The sequence below is a fragment of the Peromyscus eremicus genome, chromosome 12 (assembly GCF_949786415.1).
Source record: "Peromyscus eremicus chromosome 12, PerEre_H2_v1, whole genome shotgun sequence".
Taxonomy (NCBI): domain Eukaryota; kingdom Metazoa; phylum Chordata; class Mammalia; order Rodentia; family Cricetidae; genus Peromyscus; species Peromyscus eremicus.
Window position 1 is genome coordinate 36117984 of NC_081428.1, and position 27577 is coordinate 36145560.

A 27577-nucleotide genomic window follows, 5' to 3' on the forward strand; every position below is an offset into this window, starting at 1 on the left:
CATTGATTGGCAGTCATGGCTTCTATGGCTTGACCAGCTAAATATCAGCATTGTACATGTCAGATATTTCCATTTCCATGCTATCCAGTCACTTGTTATCTAACCTGTTGTATTATAATTTGATTATCTTGACTCTTTATTTTAAATTATAATGTTTTATAAATTAATACTAATGTTCTATATTTTCCATACATACTGCACAAGTAATATATTTATTCTGAAATAACGAATATTTCTTACTCATATAAACTCATCCTGCAAATTTGTAGACTGAGAAAAAATTAAGTTGAATTTAAATACATAATTATTTTCTACCTAGAAAGATAATTCAGATTGTATAGTACACACAGTCCTGTTCCATGCTAAATGAAGTGTCATAAAATCTTGCAAAGAGTTATGATACTGTACATTGTCGATAATAGTCAGAATATAGTTATATTTTTAATTCTGTTATCCTTTAACTCCTGTAATAAATAAAAAAGTGATACATTTTTTTTTGGTTAACAAAGTCATCACAGAAATCAGGGGAAGAAAGTGTAGCATATGTACTGGATAAGCTAGCAGCCAATGTGAGAGAAGAGCCTGTCTGCAAGAGCCGATGCTTTTGTACACCACAATTACTAACTGGAGAAAATGAGGAGGAAATGCAGGGCTCAGCCAGGTGTTGCTCTATGCCAGTAATTCAGTCTGCTATCTGATCAGTGATGAGAACAAAATCACCCCTGTCCTCAGGAAGCCAAGAATGTTTCCAGGCAGCAATGGACGCACCTGGCTGTTTGAGCTGCGCTCATCAGAGAAGAATCAAGTTCTTCCCTCACCTCTCAAGCCAGAAGCAATGCTGGCAAACTTGTGCTCTCTCTTAAGTGAAAGAAAGAAAGAAATTGTGCAGCTCCATTTCTAGTGACTTGATGGGAATACTTCCACATGCCTAATCCATTCACTATCCCTTCCAGTGGGCAGTGGCATGAATACATCTTTAAATCTTTGTACCTCCTGGAATTACACTCATGTCACACTCTGTTATACATATAGCTTCCACTTGCTCAAAATAATACAAATTAAAAACACAATAATGCTGGCTGGGTTTTTTTTTCACCTAGATGATTTGGAAAACAATATATAGAATCTCAAAGAAAGTTCTCATGCTCTACATTACCTGTGGGGGAAAGGAAATGAAATTAGTTTGTGGGCATGAAGGGAATGGTGCTGGGTGAATAGTTTTAGAATTAGGAAAAAGTTGATACTGAGGGCATTTCTCTTTCTTCCTTATTTTTTTTTAACTAAAGTTTTACTTGATATAGAAAATAATGTGATTCATTATGATGTTTTTCTACATATGTAGCATTCTGCCTTGCTCCTAAGTACCAGCACCACCACCCTCTCCCATTTCCTCCCATCCTCTCACTGAAATGTGCTAGGTATGGTTTTACAATAATTAACTGAGAATTATGCTTGTTCTTGCTGTTTGGTGCACATAGTTCTTTTTGAATGAAATCATTAAATGATGGTCAAAAATATAGGAACTAATCTGAATGGATTTGAATAATGTTCAATTGAATTACAATGTGATGCATTTCATATTTTCATTACACTGAGTTCAAATGTCAGCATTTGAAAAAAAAAGAGACTTTTCATTTTCTAACTTTACCATTGTTAATGTTCATTTATATTTATTCTACTTCTGTAAAATGGTGACTGTGCTCATGTGGTATCCAAGAGGGTAAATAGTGAAAGCTGTAGAGGTACTCGTTGGTTAAGTCCTGAGATAGGATTTAGAAGAAACATTTAAATAAAGATAACTGAGTCTGTTTGTGTGGTGACATAGTGGGTCCAATGGGAATCCCAAGGCTATAAAGATACCTTGATGGCCAAAGTGGAATTTGCAACTCATCTCCTTAGAATGTGGTCCACTTCTTACATGGTGTGTGACTATGGGTAAGTTGTTTCCAGACAGCTTCTTCACACTTATAAAGTAAAGGTAACTGGACATTTGAGATTGTGACATATAAAGAGCAGTTTAATGTATTGGAAGGAGCATAGGAAGTTGAAAGTGCAATCCAATGTATCTTTATGTATGTTCTGTAAAGGAGTATGTGCAGCCTCTTCAGATGATGGCAGTCAATTTCTAGGTGTCAGAGGAACAGTGAGCAAGTACTTTAGGGGCTCAGACGTACAAGACCAATTCCATCCGAAGTGATCAAAGAAGACTTAAACTGGTCTGGTCTTCTATCTTAAGGGGAAAATGGTAATTGCTGCTATTTTATTTCATAGTATGAATGGAGTCTTTTAAATGCGAACTCTTCTAAAAAGCCCAAGGACACATCCATGGGTTGTTTTCTAGTGCCGAAAGATGACTCTAATTTTCTTGTCTGTTTGTGCACCTTAGGAGTGCAGCAGGAAAGGATTTTTTATTTCTTGAGATACACGGGAAGCAAATCCATAGCACTTACAAGTCTAATTTTCATAAAGCTTCTTCACTTAAACTACTTTGAAAGTCCGTGGCTTTTGTAGCTAGCTTTTGCTGCAATCTTGTATTATTATATAAATTGAAGAATGTCTGTACAAGGCCACACTAAACAGCTGATGACTCTTGTGCATGGAGTCACTCATTTATGGATGCCGTTTACAAATGCATTTTTTTGTATAAGGTTTAAAACATATTGACATTTTGAATTATATTTTAGAAATAACATCGATAATTAATTCAGAGCTAGGACAAGATTTAAGTTCCTTGGAATAAGATATTTAGTTTTAAATATATTAATATAACTTAAAATGTTTACTAGATTGAAGACTGGTTTATGTTTTGTTGTAGACTTTGTCGCCTGAGGTTTTACTGGATGGTGATGTTGAGTCACTAGAAACAGTTTGATGGTAACTCATCCCATGTATATAGATATCACCACACAGCCAATTTGGAGGAACCTAGTATTTTTTAATTAATACCACATGCTATTTTATAATTTTTTGTCCCTTTACATAACACACTTGCTTCTCCATGCCCACAAATCTTCATATAAATATGAAGATTTACTTTAGATGTCTAAGATTAAAGAAATGCATTATGTGGGTTTCTTTAAAAGCTCTAACCTTATCACCCCAACACCATTGCAGTAATCAAATTCATATGTATAACTGTACACTCATCATACTACAATACTTTAAACTTCCATTTTTTTTTTGAAAAACTGTTTAGCTGTCCCCTATTTGAAAATTCTATCTGAGGCACTTTCTCATTGTGTTAGTAGAATTTCCCCCCAGTTTGATAACATTTAAATTAGCTCATTATTTTCTATACCAGGAACAAGAGGAAAATTTTTTGGAGAGTCAATTGAGCCCCATAAGTAATAAAACATGTTCGAAGATAAGTAAAATGCTCACAAAGTTATATTTCATTATAATTTCATATGTAATATATAGTTATACAACATTAAAGTAACAATTCCACCAAAAGAAAAAAGGAAAAGAATAGAATGGAAGGAGAGATGGCTCATCACTTATCGGCACTGTCTGCTCTTCCAGAGGACCCAAGTTTGATTCCCAGGACCCACATGATAGGTCACGACTATTCGTAACTCCAGTGCAGGGTTTCCTGTGTCCTCTTCTGACATCTGAGGGTACCAGAAATGCATGTGGTACACAGACATACATGTAGGCACAACACACATATACATACAATTTAATTTTCTTTTAGTATTCAAAAAAGAATAAAAATCAGTAGTTTGGGTTTTACTATAATGAGAAATTATAGGCAAAGGATTTTTTTTCTTTTGAATCTAGGAAGATTGAATTTCTTGATTTTTCTCTCTGGACTGGCCGGTTTCTCGGCTTTGAGAGCTAGCTATGCTAAATTCCTAAAAAAGTACTAAGGCAGCACATGTTCTTCCCTTGGAAGGTGACAGTGAGAAAGAAGGTCACTAGCATCTCTGACTGGTCCAATTACCTTTGTTTCTTATATTTCAAAGAAACTGTTTTCTTTACAGTATCTGTCATATAAACACTTTCTCAAATGTCCCTGAATCTGAAGAAGCAGTAGATGTGTATGGTGAATTATTGAAAAGAGCAATGTAAAGTCAAACCTCATTAAATGAGCCAGTCCCAGAGCCAATGAAAGAGAAATTAAAAACATGCAGAATGTGCTGAAAAGAACTTTAATTCATGGCTTACAAAATTAAGTAATGCTATTATGATTTATTGATAATAAAGGGATTTTTTTCACACTGACTTCTGTGTGCTCTGTGAAAGTATCTTCACACATTTCTCATTAATGCCAAATCACCACCCAATGTCACCATGGTATTGCAAGACACAATACTTAATTGTAGGCAATCTTCATGTCATCTGTTGCTCATATTCCAGGGGGGGAAATGCTGGAAATTTAAAGATAAAAGCTTTTATTTTTTAAAAAAATCCTAACATAATTAACATTAGGAAAAATTTAAAATTAACTTATGGAGATATGAAGAAAATATGGTACAAAAAGCAGAGAAGAGAGTAATACAAATCTATGTAAAGTATCCCAATATTTTTAAAAAAGAAACAGACTGAAAACTCTTAGAAAATGATTAAAAAAACATGGAGGGGTCAAGGATATCACAAGAAAACCAACAGAATCAACCAACCTGGGCCCATAGGCGCTCACAGAGACTGAACTGACAACCAGGGAGCCTACATTGGACTGACCTAGGCCCTCTGCATATATGTGACAGTTGTGTATCTTGGTCTTATTCTGGGACACCTAAAAGTGGGAGCAGGGTCTGTCATTGCCTCTTTTTTGTGGCATTTAGGAACCTACTCCTCATACTGGGTTGCCTTGTCCAGCCTTAATATGAGGGGAGGTGCTTAGTCTTACTGCAACTTGACATGCCATGTACTGTTGATACCCATGGGAGTCCTTCATTTTTCTGAATAGAAAAGGAAGAGGAATAGATTTGGGATGTAGAGAGACAAGGGGAGGGGGACTGGGCGGAGAGAAAGGAGGGGAAACTATGATCAGGACCTAAAATCAATAAATATCTTTTTAAAAAGAAAATGATAAAGAAATAGCTTTAAAGATATCTTTTAACTGCTGTTCAATATGACTTTCCTTTTAAAACTTATCCAATTTTTATTATGAGAACTATATTTAAAATAAGATCTTTAAGGATATATTAATCATTGAATTGGTAAAATTTATTGTACTATGTTATATTGTTGTATTTGCTTATAAATTCCCTGTTTTTACTACAACTACAGATCATCACAACTTAGTGTCTTAAAACAATATATATTCACACTTTTGCAGTTCTGGATGTTAGAAATATAAGAAAGTCTTCCAGGGCTAAAACCTAGATGTCAGGTGGTCTGGGCCTTCTGGCCACTCCTGAGAAGAATCCATTGCTTGTTCTAGTCTTGACAAGCGTCTGGCCTTGGCCTCTGACTCTTGTGCTCCTCTCTTATGAATTTTCTTTGTGAATACTGGGCACACCTGGAGTACCATGCTAAATCCTCCCCGTCTCAAAATCCTGATCTTCAAAGCCCCATTTTTCCAGAATATTTCCAGGCTCTAGGGATTGTAATGTGTTATGTGGGAGCCATTATCCTGTTTAGTGCATCTACCATTTGGTTTAGCATACTGCAGTGTTATTCTTGGACATAAAAATAGAAATAAACAAGGGAGAGCATAAAATAAAGTGCCAACTTCCCTTCATGTGTGTCTCATGTGTATATTTCAAACACATAACCAGATTTCAGCCACATGGGGAAAGAATATAACAGTATATATAATCATTAAAATGTGGTTACAAAGAAAAGTACATCAAAGCAAAATCACACAGGCAAATATTGTGAAGATCATAGGGATTCATTATCTTTAAAGCACAAGCCATTAAATAAGTATTTCCAAAACAAGACACAGACTTTCAAGAATGGTGTCTCAAATTTATAATACATAGATATAAATATAGATATATGGAGATAGATAGATAGATAGATAGATAGATAGATAGATAGATAGATAGATAGAGGTTATATAGATAGCTATGTGTGCATCAATTTGCCCATGACAAATCTATATCACATCAGCATAGTTTCATTGTTAAGACAGTACTGATCATGATGTCTCTGTGGAACACACACTGGAAAAAAACATCAGCACATGTTTGTGCTTTGCAGTGATATATATTGGTTCCCTAGCAATGAGAAAGAAGGATTACAAAGTTTCAAAATTCTCTGTCATTGAGCATGTCCTGGTCTATGCTGTTTGTTGACATTTCATTGTATTGTTGGTTATGCTTTTTTAAACTTTTCTTATAACTTCTTTAAGTATTTCCTGAAAGTATTGAAAGGAAGAGTAGATCAGGTAAAGAGAAATAAAAAAGCACCCACAATAAATGAAGAAAGAGGCAGGCAGGATGAGGAATAGAAAGAGAAGGAGCATGAAAGAGGACAGAACATCAGGCTAGAAAAGGTGATGAGTGATTGTGAGGTCCGAGCTGAAACCAAAGTGGAAGTCTCATGGAAGACACCAACTCCATATGAAAAATGCCTTACAATTAGATATTTGCTAAAAGAAATGGAGTGCCGATAAAGTTGTCTACTTGTTAATTCAACTGGCATAGCAAGAAGTATATAGTTATACACTTCCTACATTAATGAAAAAATTTAAATAACATATAAGATCTATTCAAAAATTATTTAGAATTTACATTGTCACAAACTTATATAAGAATGTGCTAATCTCTCTTTTCCTTACCTAAACATTCACCTATTATACATATACACACCCATATATATGCATACCCATTCACACATCAAACACACAAACAACACACACACATATATACATACACATATAAACACACACAACACATACAAGCAAGCACACATATATGCATCCAAATAAATATTAGCAGTATCAGCAGTATGATAAATAGATGAATGAGAATTAACAATATTCACTATAATTAAAAAAATGCCTTCAAATTAAAACTATATTTTAGAGTTAACACACAAACATATATATGTAAACTATAACATGAGATATATCATAAATCTTGATAAAATTCTTAGTATAACATGTATTTGTAATTATTCATTGTGTGGTTTTGAGTTGCAGGTTTTGAAAGTAACATTGAAAGGCAATAAGGTTATTTGTGATATTTTTTCACCCTTTGCTTGTGGTTTTGAACATGGATTTTACTTTTGAATATATTACACTAAATTAGAGTGGATGTTAAGAGGAACTCACAGCAACAATTTTAATTTGTAAATTCATACTTGACATCTTACTTAATACTGAAATTTACCTTAAAATATCTTTACACAATTACAAAAGTCCTCTGAGCTTCAGTCACTTATCTTAAAGATGGAAGCGTTCTACATCCAATAAAGGAATGAGATCTGGATAAGACAATTTACATGTTCACAAGTAACTATCTCAGCAAAAAATGATGAACTCCTAGTTATGGGCAAATATATGACCTAAAATATTTATTTAACTGTCTCTGCATAAGCTGAAGTAAATAGTGTTCATACATTTGTGAATAAGCTCCTTTGTTAGCTAATTCTACCATATAATTTTCTTCAAAATTGTTACATAATACTTGATAAACTGTTTGATATTTAGTAAATGTAGTAACCAGAAGGTTTTGTATTAAAAAACACTTTCAAGAACATGGTAATCTGTCAGAGCATAGTCCCAGAATGGAGTCATGTGAGGGGAATTCTGAGTGCCTATGAGAAAACAAGGCAAGAATCTTGTGACTTCCGTTTCTTCAAAAACATAGAATTGTTCGTGACGTATATTTTCATGCTCCCCCCAGGTGTAGTGGATAGGAGTGAGTTTACTTTGGCTGTTGCTATGCTATGCCTCCTTGGAAAAAAACAGGTTTTTGCCATGTGTGGCTTCTTCTTATGATTGAACACCTTATTCATGTGATTCTTCTTAACCCTCAGAGTAAAAATTGTCTGATGCTCTGAATAAAGTTGGTTACTGCTTGAGACTTTAGGCCACCTCATTTTTAGGCTCTACTCTCCCAGATTCACACCAACAGCTAGAGCGGCAACAGTGATCCATTCAATAATCATTTTTTGAAGGTCGAAGCTAACAGTTTGAAGTTTTAAGCAAGGAGTTATACCAGAAATAAAATTCTCCAGAAAGCTTTCTTGAAGACATAATTATCTCTCAGGAAGCACCACCTGAGTCTTCAGGTGGCTCTGACAGTCTCTGGTGTGACAAGTTCCAGAAGACGTTTCTCCACCTGCTCATTCCAAGATCTGATTTTTTTCTTAGATCAGGAGCTGTCCTTCTGTATCACAACATCAATTTTCTTGAGGGGTAGAAATATATATGGCATATATTTCTGTTCTGTGTTCACTATTACAATTAAGACACGGTTATCACTGTTACCTACTAGTTGAAGATGTCATATAATCTTGGTCATCAATAATAAATTCATTAAGTGTGTTCATAACAAATGATTGAAGCTTTGTATATTGCAGCTATGTTTTACAATGAAATTTGGAACAATGCTGACTCTTGTAAAGACATAAAATGCAGCATTAGGGGTGTAGCAAGCTGCAAGTAGTTTCTCACATCCTCTGCTTCAATTCATTAACTGTTTATAACGGGCACCTAAGGTGTACGGATGCAGCTATTTTCAAAGGCAGTATGCTAATTCACAACATGGTTCAGAAAGTTCAAATCATGGGAAGCAATTTTTCTCAATGAAAAAATTAACCAGCAGGATCCTAGAGCTGCACCTGTGCTTCCAGCTGCTCAGGTGGCTGTGGTAAGATCGCTTAAGGACAGCCATCCAAAGCCTATGAGGAAAATAAGTGAGAATCCCACACAATAGGAAGTTCATGATGTCAAAATGATTTTCATAAATATGAGTATTCTGAGAGCGTGTATTAGAAATCTACATGTCCAACATTGAAAAAAAATTGATAAATATAACTGGGCAGTCGTGGCGCAGGCCTTTAATCACAGCACGCAGGAGGCAGAAGCAGGCAGATCTCTGTTAGTTGGGGCCAGCCTGGTCTACAGAGTGAGTTCCTGGAAAGGCACCAAAGCTACACAGAGAAACCCTGTCTCAAAAAAAAAAAAAAAAAAAAGAAAAGAAAAGAAAAGAAAGAAAGAAAGAAAAATATTGATAAATACCAACATAATCAAGTATTTAGTAATTATTATAGACAAATGCAGAGGCTAGAAAACAACCTCGGGTGCCATGATCAGAATAGCTGTCTACCTCCTCAGAGACAGCATCTCCTATAGATCCTATAGGTCCAGAGCTTCCCATCTAGGCTGATTGGCTAGTAAGCTTCAGGGTCCCCCTGTCTCCACGTGCCCAGCAGTGGGGTCAAAGCTTACACCATTTTACCCGGCTCTTTCTTAAAACAATGTGGTTCCGGGAGTCAAACTGAACCCTTTGTGCTTAAAAGGCAAGTGTTCTATCAGCTGAGCCATCCCCCAACCCATAAAGTGGACTTTAAAGTAATCAGTGTATGTAATTAAGAAATTTTGGAATGTTTGATTTATAGAAGTGTGACATGAGACTTTAAAAATTAAAGTAATGTACCACTAATTTGTAACTGAAAAGTTATAATAGAAAAATGGTACATGTATTTTACTTGGTAGCCCTTCGATTGTGTTGTTACCACAATTGAAAGTTTATGTTTTACCACCATTATATGGTTAAGAGCAACATGTAGACTCAGTCCAGGTAGGTCCAGTCCCCTCCTCCCAGGCCGAGCCAAGCGACCCTGCATAGGCCCCCAGGTTTCAAACAGCCGACTCATGCAATGAACACAGGACCCGGTCCCACTGCCTGGATGCCTCCCAAACAGATCAAGCCAATCAACTGTCTCACCCACTCAGAGGGCCTGATCCAGTTGGTGACCCCTCAGCCATTGGTTCATAGTTCATATGTTTCCGTTCGTTTGACTATTTGTCCCTGTGCTTTATCCAACCTTGGTCTCAACAATTCTCGCTCATATAAACCCTCCTCTTTCTCGCTAATTGGACTCCCAGAGCTCCACCCAGGGCCTAGACATGGATCTCTGCATCCAGATCCCTCAGTAGTTGGATGGGGTTTCTAGCATGACAATTAGGGTGTTTGGCCATCCCATCACCAGAGTAGGTCAGTTCGGGCTAGCTCTCGACCATTGCCAGCAGTCTGTTGTGGGGGTATCTTTGCCCTGGGGGAGTTTGGAATGGGGGGGTGGGCTGGGGGGAAGATGAGGGGGGTGGGAGGGGGGAGAACAAGGGAATCTGTGGCTGATATGTAGAACTGAATTGTATTGCAAAATTAAAAAAAAGAAAGAAAGAAAAAAAAAGAGCAACATGTAATATACTGCAGTATTAACTGCATCATGACACTATATTATGCTGAAAATTGACCATAGATTAATTCATGTATACATGAAAGGTATGTCCAAAACTGTATTGTTCAAGTTTTTATGATTTGTTTGAATTTATATTTTGTATATAAATGACCATCTGATACATTATAAACTATAATGTAAGAAAATTGGTACAGTTTCTTATGAGGATCATCACTATTAGTGAATGTATCTTAGTTTAAATAATGAATAATTCCTGAGTGCCTTATCTTACTTTCTACATTATCTATTACTATCTTTATTTAATATAAAAATTAGTAATTTTTATAATCATATGTCATTTTTGCCAACACATTTTAGTCCAATCTTAATTTTCTCCTAACAACCAGAATTTTAAACATATGTTCTAGTTTTTATTTCCTCTGGACCAAAACTGTCAGTCTCATAAAATTTTTTTTAAAAAAGACTTTTTCTTATGATGCAAAGACAACGTTTAGAAATAAAATATTACAACGAGATTTTCTAAGAAGTTTAAAATATCACAATGAGTAAATTTTTAAATCTTGTATCACCTATTATTAACATATTAAATAGATTTCTGAGAATGAGGTGGAAGAGTGGCACAATTTCCTAAGAATCTTTTTGATTTGAATTCTTATTTACCTTCATTGATCTCATACCTCCATTTTCCCAGGGACGTTGTTGTGTCCTACTTCTCAGTATTAGCAATAGAATTATTGTCTCACTCTACTTCCACATACACAATTATATCTGAAAAGAATGCCATACTCTGACCAACAAACTCATTGGTAAAATAATGTCTGTGGGTCTTTCCTTGTGACTTCTTAAATTGAACCGTTTCCTTTTAAGTCACTTTAAATAACTCTTCTGGGAAATTGTGTCATAAAATTAACACTCAGTATTTTGGCACGGTGTTTCTTTTACTCAGCTCTCTTAAGAAGAAAAGCTTCCACAAGCTCTTGTAATCACACAGCTTGTTACTTAGATTATATGAAACGCAGGAGACAAGCACACTAGCTTTCTGGTTAAAACCCAAAACCAAACCAAGTTGGAGGAAAAACATCCTCCTTGACAAAACCAGAGGCGAATGAGCTCTGGCTTTCATCTTGAAATATCTGAGTGTTTCCTCTATTTCTTCATGGTGTTTCTAAGTAATTGAACCCCTTATTTGATTGAGTGGAATATACTCTAAGCCTATTTTATTAATTTGGCATTGGCAGTTGGTATCCTCTACACAAAATAATGTATTTTCTTTGGAAGAAACATAGCATATATTCACAGACTTAAAATTATCCCTACTAATCAATTAATTTGTTTCCTTTCCTTATAGCACCTTCTCTGATAGGTATGGTGAGAAAGGACTGGGCATCCCAAAACAGCCTTGCCCTATCATGGCAAGCACCTGCTTTTTCCAATGGAGCTGTTCTGGACTATGAGATCAAGTACTACGAAAAAGTAGGTCTCATTTACCACTTCCTAAAACTCTGAATTTGCATACATATATGCATATGTGTTTACATTATCTATTGTTATTGTAGTTTAGATTAAAATCTTTTTTTTTGGCCTAACTCCATAATCACTGTATCTTTGACTCCTCTCTAACATCCCATTGTGCTCATAATTTCTTCATTAGTTTATCTTGTTTTATGCCACATTAAAGTAGAAAGTACCAGATGCTCATGTTTTTCAGGGCCTACTCTAGGGAGGTTTATAATATAGCGATAATTGATAACATCTTCAACTTACAGTTTCTGTGTTCTACATTATCTAAAATCCTGCCGAGAAGGAACAGCAAGACTGAATTCCTATGACATAGGTGAATGGTCAGTGCAAATATTTTGCCAATGAGTTTAATGTCACAGTCCTCCATAATTTGGAAAGAGTGATTTAACGAATAAATGAATTAAATGTTGTCTTTATGTTCAGGTCAGCTGTTTTATTTTGTAAAAAATCTAGCAAAATCAATCTAATTTCTATTTTGTTATTTTGAATTATTCTCATTTATTATAGTTTCCCAAGTCATAAACATCCTATATTAAATTTGTAATTCTTCTTTGTGATATCCCTTGTCCCAATTATTTACCATTATGACATTTTGGCATAGCTATTGCATGGTCATTTCTGATACATTCCTTGAACTAGTATTATAATACTTTGAAAATATTATTGAAGACAGAATTATTATTTCAGTTAAGGTAAAATTTGTGTATATTAGTCTGAGTTTATGACAGGAAAACATGATTGAGACTTCTAGAATTTATCAAAAATAAAGAGATGTTTAAACTTGCCCACTCTTGTTTGCATTTGATCTGCTGAAATAACTGACTGCAGATATTCAGGAGAAAAGGCATACATAATTATTAGTGCACATCTTTGCATAAGAGACGCAGGAGGTATAAAACTCAAAGACCACCCCAATGGTTGCAACTTAAGCTCTTAATTCATAACAGGAAGGGAAACAGTAGATATAGATGATTCAAGAAAACTAGAAAATGGATTTTCTTGGATCCAAAGAAGAGACAATGACTTCCGTCAGGGTTCCTCTAAGCTTTACATGTTCACCTTTGCAATATCATCTTCCATGATAAACATTTGGTCTTCCCTGCTTAAAAGAAGCTCATTACATGAATTGGAGTTCTGGTCTTTGGGACATAAAGGATTTCCCTGCATTTGCTGACCCTCCAGTGTTGTCCACTGGAACCCCAAAGCAGCATATTGTGGTTTGTCATTTTCTATGTCTGAGGGAGTAAATCATAAACACATTCAAGCCTTCCCTAAAGAAATATAGGGTAGAAGGAGAAATGGAACCCATTCTACTGCTGAGCAAATGTAGTCTGAATCAAGGAAAAGACACTTCATATCTATGGGCTAGCTTTGCAAAGGTTACAACCTGCAGCATGTACAAAGATGTGTGTGTGTGTGTGTGTGTGTGTGTGTGTGTGTGTGTCCCAGTAGTTGAAACATATCTTCATGTACCTACAATGCCTGCCTATGCAAAAAGCAACATGCATGCATATATACAATAAACTTTTCAAATCTGAAACATTTCTGTTTCAGGAAAGTATTCTGTGTTGTATTCTACACACAGAAAAATCACTGGCTCATTTTAAGGTCATTTGCCTTTACAGATTTTAGGTTGGATATAACCTGCAATGTTTCCAATGAACAAAAGGCATAATCAGTAAAACAAAGAATCATATTCATCTAATTAAATAATCGGAAAACCACTGATTCTAAGTTGTAGAAATTAACATGATATCTATATTGACTTTTAATGTGCCTTACAAAGTTTTACTTTGAAGTTGGGAAAGATAATCTTTTTAAAAAGGTGTTTGTGTTATAAAATATGCTATTGACACAGACTTCATTGACAGTAGATTAAATATGCAGTTGGAGCCAAAGATTTCTAAGTTATGTTCTGATTATGTCTCTTATTATGCTTCTGGCTAGGAAAAAAAATGTCAATATATCTCTTTTCTTTATTTAAAGTCACATTTGCCAAAATGGTAATAAATGTACCAACTTTCTGGTGGTTGTAAATATTAATTATAAGCAGACCTAAAGGTAAAAATGCCAAATAAGTATTAAAAAAACTAGGTTAGTCTGAGGAAAAATATTCTTAGCCTATAGTACAATGCAGAATACCAGAACAAGAGCAGAGGAGATGGGCATGAACAAGTAAAATGCTGTTCTTTCCATACATACAAATATGCACCCAAACCACTGAAGATGTTAAAATGTCCCAACCTTGCAAATAAAGCTCAAAATGAGTGACAGTATTACATTTTTCTCTATTATGACTTCACATTCTAAAATTACATTTTACATATCTGTATTTATAATACAGTTTTTCCTCTTGAGAAAATAATTTTATAAATATTAACTGGGAAAGCTTACAGTAGAATTCACTAAAATTACATTTTTTCATCAGTGGTAGCATAAATACCATTTAGTAAACCCACACACAGAGAAGCATAAGCATTCTCCCATTTGTACGCAATTGTGTGCAATTCTGCATGTAAGTGAGATATATAAGATGATATATAAAATGAATTTTGGTTATTGGTAAAATGACAGAGAAACTTGGACAGATTGGACAGAGGGATAAAAGAGAAAGGATTGTAGTAAATATACATAGACATATGCATGGGCCCTAAGTAGTTTTAATATTAGTCATTAGTAATTATCTGACCAAAAGATGCACTTGAAGTAAAGCTTTGTGTGCAAATAATTACGTAAAATGGTTTCTATGAGAACTGAGAATGTGAGTAGGACTGTGGAGGCAGATGTCAATCAAATTCATGATGATCAAGGCAATCTCTGCAGTGTAAATTACTTGTCATAGAGAAATCTCTGCAAACCAAGAAGGTGGACTTCCTTAGATAGTTCCAGTAGATCTTTCATTCAAGAGTTTAGTGGCATCAGATGAGTGGCTGGAAAAAATAATTAGAAATACTCTCTTCTAGTTCTCTTTTAGTGGGCCCAAGTTTAGAGTCATAAAAAGAAGTTCATATTTAAGCCTTTAAAACAAAATGGATGGGAAGAACCAGAAGTAAAGTTTATTTGGATGATTGGTTGCAACACAAACTATTGGATAAAGTACCAAAGTGATCAATGAACTGTTGGAAAAACACATCCATGGCTCTTTTGTTAACAATCAGATTTTTTGAGTTTTGGTACCAGTACCAGTGCTATGACATTTAGACCATGCATTATCTTTCACTCAAAGTTTTAGAGGGTGTCTCCAACTCTTTTGCCTCTGCTTGGGACCCTTTTCCTCTACTGGGTTGCCACAACCAGCCATGATATGAGGGTATATACCAAGTCTTACTGCATCTTGTTAGTTCATGCTTGGTGGATAACTCTGGGAGGCCTGTTCTTTTATTAAAGGGAAACAGAGGAGAAGTTAATCCGGGGCACAGGGGAGAGAGTGGGTGAAGTCGGAGGCATGGGAGAGGGGCTGTAATGTATGAGAAAAGAATAAAAGTTTTTAAAAAATGGTTGATGATCTGTATTGGCGCCTATCTTGGGCAATAGAGAAGCAATATCTCCACCATTCTATGAGGGATTTGGGCTGTTCTGACAAGTTCTGTTTATTTTACTTGCATTCTTCTATAAATAAGAATGAAGTTAGTCTGCTTAGAATGAAAAGTATCCGCAAATACCTGAAGCCAAACAACACATGGTTGTTATCAGAATCCTTGGTCACAGATTGTGACTTATCAAAAGGAAGCATTGGTATCTAGGTACAAAGATTGAATTGAATCTCATAATTTAACTAATTTTATTTCATGAATACCCTTCATTACATTAATGCATGTCAAAATGTGCCCCGGCCTGACTCGGGCCATTGCCATCACCCCGTGGAGGAAGGCCGTGATCCGAAGGATCCAGAACAGTTGAGGAAGCTGTTTATTGATGTTCTGAGCTTGAAACCACAGATGATAGCTTAAGAGAACATTTTGAAAAAGTAGGCACACTTACCGACTGTGTGGTAATGAGAGATCCCTAATAAAATGTTGCAGGGGCTTTGGTTTTATGACCTAATCTTGTGTTGAAGAGGTGAATGTTGCAATGTGTGCTTGGCCACACAAGGTTGACGGGCATGTGGTGGAACCAAAGAGAGCTGTTTTATAGAGAGGATTCTGGAAAGCCTGGTGCCCATTTTACAGTGAAGAAAATTTTTGTTGGTGGTATTAAAGAAGATACAGAAGAATATAATCTGAGAGACTACTTTGAAAAGTATGGCAAGATTGAAACCATAGAAGTTATGAAAGACAGGCACAGTGGAAAAAAGAAGGATTTGCTTTTGTAACTTCTGATGATCATGACACAGTTGATAAAATTGTTGTTCAGAAATACTGCACTATTAATGGGTATAATTATGAAGTGAAAAATGTCCTTTCTAAACAATAGATGCAGTCTGCTGGATCACAGAGAGGTCATGGAAGTGGATCTTTATGGGTCATGGAGAAAACTTAAGAGATGGTAGTGGTACCAGGAATAAAAAGTTAAGGAATTTTTAACTTTTCAAGAAAATGGATGATAAAACCATATATATAAAATGTGTTTGTGTGTGTGTGTGTGTGTGTGTGTGTGTGTGTGTGTGTGTGTGTGTGTATTGCAAGAAATAGTTCCTTAATCTTCTGGTTTCTCTGTTTGTTGTTGTTCATCTATAAAATAAGGGTTGATAAAGGTAATCAATCCCTTGCAGTTTGAGATATTTTTAAATTCTAAAAAAAAATTGAGACTTGGGTATCACTGACTTCTCGATAGATAGGTTAATCATCTGACTGATAGATGATTGATAGATAGATAGATGCATAGATAGATAGATAGATATAGATTGAAGGTATAGATATCACTTTCTTTCTCTCTATGGTGTGTATATGTGTATCTGTGCATGCACACATTTACATTCCTGCTTACTTGCATGCTGATAGTAAAATATTGGAAAGCGAATGTATTTCTTTGTTGATTCTAACTAGTGAATTAATTATACTTCCCAAGCCTTTTTACTTTTTTATAACCAAAAAGTATTTCATTTTCATTTAAGTCAAGTGAACACTGCCTTAAAACGCAAAGAAAATTATGATGTTCAAAGTTCAATTTATTTTAATTTTCTTATTTATTTATCTTCCATTCCAAAATCGGGGTCAACCATGAGTGCCTAGTAATATTACCTTGGTATTTGCTCCCATCATCTTAGCCTTCACCTGAAAATGATGTAAAATTTCAAGTCACAAAAGACCACATTCTCTATTCCATACCAAACCAACAATTTTTTATTAGACCATTTTGTGCTGCTATAGCAAATACCTGAGGCCATGCAATTCGTACAGGTCAAAACTTACTTCTACAAATGCAAAAGCTTGAGATCTATTCTCAGAATGTAACAAAAAAAAAAAAGACTTGAGATAGTCCTGAGCATCCAGTTGAGGCACAGTATCCTGAGGATGCTTGATGTCTCTTGTTTTCTATAGACTTTCACTCTACTAATGAGATAGGAGTGAGACACTGGTATCTTCTACTTGCCTTTGGGGTCACTCATCCATTGTCCCAGTGTGTAGCTTCTGCCATCATTCTATCCATAATAATCTTCCATTAGAAGGTCACCTGCTTAGTTTCATCTGCTGAAATGCTTTTCATTCTTTACTACATGACTGGGCTGAAAATTCTTCAAGACTTTAAATTCTGTTTCCCTTTTGATTGTAAATTCTACTTCTATATCCTTTCTTTTTAAGAATTTAAAGTATGTAGCTAAAAGAATCTACAAAGAACTCTAAAATTTTATAGCTCATATATTTCTTGCACCAAATATTCACATTCATCTATTCTTAAATTCTACTTTCTATATGCCATCGGCATGAACATAATTCAGCCAAGTTCTTTGCTAGTTTATAATAAGAATGGCCTTTCCTTCAGTTTCCAATACATTCTTCCTCTTTTTTCTATTACTTTATCAAAATGGCCTTTCTGTCTACATTTCCATCAGAATTCAGAGCACAACCACCTAGGCAATCCTTCAGAGCCTTCAATCATTTCTTATCTTTTCTTTTGTACAGTCACTCAATCTCCTTAATGTTCTATTTACAACAATATAGGTCTTTTCTTCACCTGTGTGTACAAATTATTCCATCTTCTAACTATCAAAGAATTATTTCAACTCTACTTCCATGTTTGAAGTACTGATCCCAGTTTATTTTAGGATAGGTATATCAGAATTCAAAGAGCCTAGTCAATACCTCTAAAATGGTACTTAAATGCTGCAGCTTTCTGAGAGAAGATATTCCATGATGGAAGAAGGGAAGCAAAGGAAGCGAGCATTGAACATTCCCTTTTGTCCCAGCACTAAGGCTTTGAGTATGCTTGCTATGTTAAGTCAGTACCCACACCAAGGAAAGATTCCATTGCTGCCTGGAGAACTAGCTTCCAGCTCAAAGGGAGTTCTTGGAGTAGGCTGACTAACTTTTTTATCTAAGGGGGTTAAGGGAAAAAGATACTCGCACACTCTCTTGATGGTTTCCTTCGGACCTTTTCTTTATTCTTCTTTTGCATTCTCTATTCTTTATTTTCCTGGTGATTTCCTTTTTTCATTCTTGATGTTTCCCTTCTAACCTTCCCATTCTTGATGTTTTCCTTCTCATCTTCCCATTTTTATGTTACCATTCTAACTCAGTTTAAATCTTCTTTATTCTCTCCCCCTTATAGCTTATATACCCCAGCAAAATCTTTCAGGCAATATGAAAATTACAATGTGGTTACATTCTGTTTTTCAAGTGAATGACTACAATGAACACAAGTAAGAAACAGCATGTTTTCCATAGTCCTTACATAATTAAACTTTTTACATGTTACAGGTGAAAAACAAATTACCCCAAGAACCCATGTACAGTCACATCCAAGCAACTTGTTATAGATTAAGAGTGTGTAAGCAAGCAAGATATTCTTTTATTGGTAGGCTGAATTTTGCAATTACAAAAACACAGGCCAATAGCTTTATTAATTCTCTCAAAAGGTAATATTATAAGAAAATCTTAAAATAATCATAAATCTGAACTTTTATATATGAAAAAAATTATCAGTCAACTCTACTTTAAATCTTTAGGGTACATACTCAATAGTTTTTTATGTCAGGAGATTGAGGGCAAAAATGGGTACAAAGAATTAATCATCACCATTGGTCATCAACCAATCTTAGCAAAAAAGGCACATCAGCTAATAGTAATTGAGCTGCTTTGTTCTTATCCCTTGACCTTAAAGAGTTCCACATTCAACTACATGCCTTTCTAAATGTTCAGAATGTCTTCGTGGGATTTTCACCTCAAAGCTATTTGACAAAAACATCTGAGTATAACTTTAAGTTTTTTCCAGAGCTTTGTTTTAGCTATAATGTACTCAGTAACCTGTGAACACATCTCCCAACATTAAGATTAGAAAAATTTAAACTAGCTAGACTAATGAGATTCAGAGGTTTTTCTTAATCATTAACCTAAGCCACAGTCTGTATGGCTCCTCCATAGAAACTCATGTGTTCTAGCTGTGTAACACTTCCTTGTTTATATGTTTAATCGTCAAAACTCTATTTAAACTAATATTATTATTATCCATCAGATAGTACAGCTTAGGAAGAAATCATCATCATAATAGTCCACAGTTAAAAATGCCCAGTAGAATGTGATGTTTCCATGAGATAAACACACTACATTACAGGCAGTGGGGATCTCCCCACACACATTCACACCATACCAGACACCAGAGAAAGATGGCAAAGGCAAACATGTAAACGCACAGCAAAAGCAAAAGACACTCTGGAATCTGTGGTCTCAGGGCCTTGCTCTTCGAGATTCACCCACCAGGGATTTTCCTCCTGGTGAGCGGACACCTGAACTTCAATTGTCATCTGCTGTTCCTCTGACATGGCCACTAGCAAGATTCCATTCTGCTGACCACAACAAGTGTCTTTCCTTTACTGTGCGTCCAATAATACTGCATGGCAAACATTAAACCATAGAATTCTTCTATTGTCTTTCCTGATCACTTTTCCTGTTTCGCTCATGTTATCCCTCCCATACAAATTTCCACCCATCACTCCACACACATCTGTTGCACCCTCCCCTCTATCCTCTTCTCTCTTTTTCTTGATTTTATGCCCCAGGCATTTCTTTCTTACATATGTATTCTTGCTTCTCTTAGTGCACTTGGCCTGTTACAATCTATTGCTATAAACTGTATGGCTTATAAACAACTGAAATATGTTTTGGAAAATTTTTGGAGAAAGAAGTCCAAGATTTGCAGACTGAGTGTATTATGGGGCTTGCTCTCTGCTTCATAGACAGCCATCCTTTCCCCATGTCCTCTCATCATAGAGGGACAAGGTAGCTCTCTGAAATCATTTAAATAAGGGCACAAGTGTCATGTATGAGGTCTCCAGCTGCATAACCTAATAATTTCTCTCAGATATGGCATCCTATTACCAGCTATTTGAGGTTATTATTTCAACATATAAATAGTCAGGCCATGATTTAAAATCAGTACCTATCAAAAATAGCCTTAGAGTTATTTATGTGTTTATCTGATGCTGCTAAAACATTTATGAAATTTTAGATCATTTGGTTTACGTCCCTCAACTTGAATCAGAGTGTTTTCTTTTCCATCACATTATAGCTGAATTGCAAAAATGGTCTTTTTGTTTAGAACTCATTTATTAGAAATTGAGAAAACATTAAATCACTGTAAAATTACATCTAATAATTTAAAAAAAATGAAAGAGAATGTGTGTGTCTTTCAATAGCATTCTAAACAAGACTCATACACAAATGTCCATAAACTGAGAAGGTCCTGTTGATAATGAGAATGAAAATATATGAGGGGAGGGATTCTTTTCTTTATTGTTATATCCCCACCACAGAGACAAACATGTAGACAATGGACAATAACTGCTGATCATTTATACACCAGGTACTTTGAAGTGTTTGGGTGTATTTAATAATTAATCATCTTAACAACCACTTGAAATAAATATCATTACTTTTATCATTTAACAAATGAAGAACCAAGTTACAAGGAGACTGAGTAACTTCATCATATCCAGCAGGTGGCTGCTATGGCTGGCCAGGTTCTGCTGCATCACAAAAGACATTTAGAAAATTCGGGCTTTTGCTGATGCTGATTTTGTAGCTTCCCTGAGGCCAAAGGCTGATTACTCTCTGTTGCCCTTTTTCATCCACAAAAATGGCAGCAATAAAAGATGCCTGTGTCACCAGGGTGTTATACAGTTCCCCTAATTACCAACTGGTAGCTCATCTTGCAAACATGAATCCCCTCCAACAGTTCATTATTCTTACATTCAGTATTTAAAGACACTGACTGGGAAATTATTTTCAGGAAGTACTCTTGTTAATTTTGACCAGTCAGCAGATCTTTGGCTGTGTTGAGGAAAACTTGTTGTGAGAAAGGAAACATTTCTCAGACCCAGATGATCAATAAGTTTCTGCATACAATATTATAAGGAAGTAACTGTTCTCTCTCATCCAAACACAGAAAAGCTTTTTAAGAACATTAATTAAAAATATATAATTTCATATCCCTGAGAACAATATTACGGAGAGGTGAAAGACTTGCAGAAAGTTCATTATGGGAACTATTTTTAGTACAAGCCAAGAGTGACTTTATGTAGCCTCTTTGGGATGGGGGAGCAGACAATCTTGAAGGTCAGGCCTTGGGCCTGTTATGAAAGCCATATACAGCTCAGCACCACAATCTACATGATACCAATTTTTCCTTTCTGCTTATTTTACTTTCTCTAGGTAATTTTTTGCACAAGTCATCAATGAAAAATCCCTTGTTTTTCTAAAGATATATAATTGGCCTCTGTTTCCTTCCTGGCCCTCAGGGGTGGGCTCCCTCTCATGGTATGTGTCTCAGGCTGGACCAGTCATGGGTTGCCCACTCCCACAATTTCTGTGCCACCTTTATCCCAGCATATCTTGTAGACAGGTCAAATTGTAGGTCAAAGGCTTAGTGGCTGTGTTGGTGTCCCAATCCCTCCACTAGAAATCTTGCCTGATTACAGAAGATGTCCAATTCAGGCTCCAAAGCCCCTATTACTAGGTTACCCTCATAGATTCCTGGGAGCTTCCATTGTAGTAGGTTTCTAGCTAATCCCAGAAATGTCCCATGGTTCCAGTTGTCTCTCCCTCCATCCTTCCTGTATCTGAACCCCTCTAACCTGTCCACCCACTATGTCTATTCTAAGAACCCTTCCCAGGAAGATCCATGTATTTATTGGTCCTTGAGCCCATCTTGTTACTTTTTTTTCTCTGGGTCTGTGGATTGTAGCATGGTTATCCTTTACCTTACAGCTAATATACTCTTATAGGTGAGTACATAATGTGTTTGTCTTTCTGGGTATGGGTTACCTCACTCAGGATGATTTTTTTTTTAATTCATCCATTTGCCTGCAAATTTTATGATGTCACTGTTTTTTTACATCTGAGTAACACTCCATTATATAAAAAGTACCCCATTTTCTTCATTCATTCTTAGGCTGAGGGACACTTAGGTTGTTTTCAGGTTGAAGCTATTATGAATATGCTTGCTAAGAACATAGCTGTGCAAGTGTCCTTGTGGTATGCTTGAACATTCTTTGGGTATATTCCCAAGATACGCCCAAGAGTGGTATAGCTGGGTCTTGAGGTAGATTTGGAAATATTGATTTCCAAAGTGGCTGTACAAGTTTGTACTCCCACTGGCAGTGGAGATGTGTTCCCCTTATTCCACATCCTCTCTAGCATGAGTTGTCACTTGTGTTTTTAATCTTAGCCATTCTTACAAGTGTAAGATGGTATTTCAGAGTCATTTTGATTTGCATTTCCCTGGTGGGTAACAATGTTGAACACTTCTTTAAGTGCTTCTCAAACATTTGAGATTCCTCTGTTTAGGATTCTCTATTTATATATGTGTTACATTTTTAATTGGATTATTTGGTTTGTTGATGTCAAGTTTCTTGAGTTCTTTATATATTTTGGAAATTAGCCTCTGTTGGATGTGGGGTCAATGAGATCTTTTCCCATTCTGTGGGTTGCCATTTTGTCCTATTGAAAGTGTCCTTTGCCTTACAAAAGCTTTTCAGTTTCATGAGGTCCCATGTATATCACCAAAGATAACAGGGAAAAAAAGTCAATGAAATGATTCCTAATATATTCTAATATAGTCATAGATTGCTGCCTAGCCCAACTGTCAAATTGTCATCAAAGAGGCTTCATTTAGCAACTCAAGGAAAGAGATTCAGAGACCCACAGAAAAACATTAGGTGGATCTCAGGGAATCCTAAAGAAAAGAGGAGGAAGAATTATAAGCTGCAGAAGGTTAAAGGATAACAACAAAAAATCCCATAGAATCAGCTAACTTGGGCTCATAGGGACTCTCAGAAACTGAATGAACAACCAGGAAGCCTGCAGGGTACTGACCTAGGCCCTCTGCACATATGTTATAGTGTATAGCTTAGTCTTATTGCTGAACGACTAGCAGTGGAAGCAGGGGCTATTTCTGACTCCTTTGCCTGCTTTTGGACTCTTTCCTTCATACTGGGTCAACTTTCATAGTGGGTCATCTTGTCCAGCCTTAATTCAAGAGGAGGTACATAGTCTTACTGCAACTTGATATTCCACGTTTGGTTAATATCCATGAGAGGCCTGCCCTTTTCTGGAGAGAAATGGAGGAGTGTATGGGAATGTGTGATGGGGGAGAAAATGGGGGGAGAGGAGGGTGGGGAAACTGCAATCAGGATGCAAAAAATAAGAATAACAACAACAACAATAATAATAATGATGATATTAAACCTGTGGTCTCATTACCTAGAGACAAGCACAAAAATGATATATAATCAGTAAGTATACATCATCATTTCTGTAAAATTAAATGAAGCAGTTCTTATATGCTAATAATCAACATTAAAAATCCTTTTTAAATGATGTATGTTTACTATTTTATGTATTTTTCTTTCATTTTATTTCCTCTTCATTTCTATGAAGGTTACTTTTACCTCCATCTATGACTTAGGTACAGAAGCACAGTCCTCTTCCTCTACATCATCCTTCCTCTCTAGCCACCTACCTCATTTATGTTGTGAATGTAAGCTTTTATTTAAGCTGAAGTATGATTATCGTACAAGGATTTAAGAAAAGCAGCACTGTATAAAGATGAAATAGAAGTCCTTACTCATGTAGGGCTCTAGTTGAAATGAAGATTATGATTCATCTGGTTTGGCAGATAAGTGTGGGAAGATAGAATGAGATTTTGCATTTTCAAAGTCACAGGTGGATGCCAACAATACTGGCCTATGTAGCATCCTTGAAGTTGTGTACCTCTAGAGAATTTACTTCCCTATTGCCTCATTTCATTAAGTATGGATAAAGGGAAAATAGTCACAACCCTTTGGGCATACACACAAATGTATATGGCTGAATTTAGTGATTAAGACAACTATAGGGATTACATAATTTAAATGATATCAGAACCTAAAGTAAAGTGGGATAAATGCGGTACCAAATCAATTTAAGATACAACTTAGACTTTCTAGTAAAATCAGATTTCTTGAGCTGGCAAATAGTCTTTATATTCTTTTATTTTTTCATTATAACTTACTTGTTGCAATGTCCACTGCAGAGCAATTGGATATGAGCATTTGGTACTAATTAAAATAACATTACCTGAAAGAAAATGAACATCAAGGGAACACACTGATACAAGTCTCATTATAGAAGTTCCAGATCAAATTTCCATGTTGTGTAGAAAACATCACATTCTCCACGGAGCCCTGTCTGGCTTAGTGGGCCAGGGAGTCCCTGTGGTGCCTAGAGCAGAGATTCTCATGAAAACGAGACTGCAGCTGATGCCCAGGACTACAGCTACACCAGCATCTGTCTAGTGTGAACATCATAGGACAGAAACTGAGAAGACGTAAGTACTATTTCATTATGGCTGGAGACAGCACACACACAAATGATAAAACTTTTAGGCAGTTCTAGGTTTAAAATCTCTCCTGCTTTAAAAAGTTACACCATCATTGTTTTGAGGAACTAACTTTTAAAAAGGAAAAATCAAACTATATAATTTGTATGTTAAAGACTTGGTACATCCAAAACAGGGAAAACCAAAACTAATTAAAGTAAGTACTCAGGATAAATTTCATTACCACTTTAAAATATGTGTTAGGAGAAATTAATTATATTTGCTTCCTTGTGGTATGCTTGTGGCTGTGACTTCTATAACAAAAGACGGGAAGTCAGAGGAATTTCTCAAATGCCCTGGATGCTTATTTTAATGTAGCATAGATCTAAACAGACTGGTATCTAAATTTATATGCAAAACTAAAGATTGCAAACATAATGAATATCAAATTGTATGTTCTGCTTTCCTAGAAGAATAAGTCAATGTGCTATCTACTATAGCAGGGAAGGCAGTATGGATGGCCCAGAGTCATAGAACAGCAGACTTCTTGTAAACAACTACATGGGATATATATTAATCACACTTCAACTAACTTGCTATATCTCATCCTCTTCAAAAACTACATATGACACACGCTAATGTAGTAATCAGTTCTTTTCATATCCCTAGATGTATACTTTGTATATTACTTCTCATCACTCCCATGAGTTCTGGGTTTGGTTTTGTTTGTTTGTTGTTTGACGGGGTTAAAAAATGTCTAATTTGGACATTCCATTCTTGCATAACGTTATTATTTGTATTATGCATTCTTTGGCCATGTACTGGGAAAGGAAACAAGAATAAGGAAAAATAAGATAATCAACAATTTTAATGAAAACATGAGAAAATTTAAGTGCAATTAAGAGAACTACATTAAAAATAAGGATAAAAGACTAACTCAGTTTCCTCTGAGTTTTATTTAATAGTCTACATATTTTTTTCACAACCCTGTAGGAAAATAGAAAAGTATAAGGCTACCTAAAATTGTGAGTTATTGACTGGAATTTTCACTTTCTTTTGAAGATTCCTTTTGCATGAGAGAACAAAAACAATGCAGTCCCACACTGGGTTTGAAGAGTAGAGCTTTAATGACTACAGTAGATTTGTCAGTGGTCATGAATGACAGGGAAAATACTGTAAATATTCATATGAAGGTCTTACACTAATTTACACCAGAAATCACGTTCTTCTAAAAATCAGTTTTATAAGGTGCAAAAATTGGGTGTTTCCTATTTCATTTCCCTTCTTCAGAACATTTGTTCTAAGGAATAACAAGATCACAAATACAAACTACACAAATGTCCACTAAATTTCTGACCTACAGTAGGAAAATGTAAACAAGTCTCCTAGAGGATGAGGTTTTCTGTTTGTTTGCTATAACATAATCACAAATTTAAGTTGTAGTCTTCAAATATTTATGGAGATATAATGTTGTTTTGGGAAGTCAAATATATAAGCCAGGCATCTTTGTGTTCTAAAACAGGATAAAGGCTACTACATATTATTAGTTTTAGACTTTTTATATAAACACAAAAGTGAACCTATCTAGGCCAGTGGTTCTCAACCTGTATGTTGAGACGCCCTCGGGAGGAGGTCAACCAACCCTTTCAAAAGGGTCACGTATCAGATATCCTACATATCAGACATTTACAACTGGAAACAGTAGCATAATTATAGTTAAGAAGTGAAACAATTTTATGGTTGGGGGTCACCACAACATGAGGAACTGTATTACAGGATCATAGCATTAGGAAAATGGAAAGCACTGATCTAGATTGTGTTACCTAATATTTAGAAACTTTTTGTTGTTGTTGTTGTTTTAAGTTTTCTTTTATATGTAAGAGTACTTTGTCTACATGTGTGTCTGTGTACCACTCCTGCGTCTGGCGTCTGTGCAGGCCACAGATGGGGTTGGATTCTCAGGAACTGGAGTTCTAGAGGCTTGTGAGTCACCCTGTGGGTGCTGTGAACTGAACATAACCCTGGTAGAGCCATCAGTGCTCTTCACAACTGTGCTGTCCTGCCACCCAACGTTTCCTTCCTGGGCTTACTAACGGGTCGACTGAGTCATGGTCTAGTTAGAAAGATCGGTTCACTTCAACTGCAGTTCAAAGTATAACAATGCTTTTGCCTGTCAATACTGTGTGTGTTAGAATTGAAAGTATAATTACAAGTTCAGTAATTTGTTCTCTGATCCTCTGTTGCACATATCATCAATTGGGTCCTTAGTAAGTAAATGTATATGCTGAACAGAGAAACATTTCCTTTCATGAGTTTAAAACCTATGATTGCATGAAAAATACCTGAATCTTTGGGAGAATTCCTTTAAGAGGTGATGTAACTGTTCCCAGAGTTGCACTATTAAACTCTATTTTTCTTCACTAATTCCTTGAAGAATTATAGCAGATAAAATGGACCACAGAGAAAGACATGTACAGTAGCATGTTTTCTTGGTAGCCAATCATAAATGCAAAGGGGTTTCCACATTGGAATACCCTTTTGCAATAAATGCTTTGGTGAAAGGTGGGTGTGTGAGGAGTATGAGTGTGTATGCTTATAAGGGTGTGGGGATTATGTGGGGAGGTGCATATGTGTATATATCTGGGGTGTGTGAATGTGATGAGTATGTTTTATGTGTTTAAACTACAGTTTAAGTAAGTCTATTAATATGTTTATATCTTTTAAAAATTCCATTCTGTAATAAAAATATCTTTGAAGAAATGTATGAACTGCTGTATGC

At 35.7% G+C, this 27577-nt stretch overlaps 1 protein-coding gene across 1 annotated transcript in view; it reads left to right on the forward strand.

Moving 5' to 3' along the window:
- LOC131922440 (ephrin type-A receptor 6) overlaps positions 1-27577 on the forward strand; it is a 902384-nt gene that overhangs the window by 521850 nt on the left and 352957 nt on the right. Inside the window, exon 6 of the mRNA XM_059277230.1 lies at positions 11675-11799. Within this exon, the coding sequence (XP_059133213.1) occupies positions 11675-11799 (125 nt within the window). The remainder of the gene's footprint in view (positions 1-11674; positions 11800-27577) is intronic.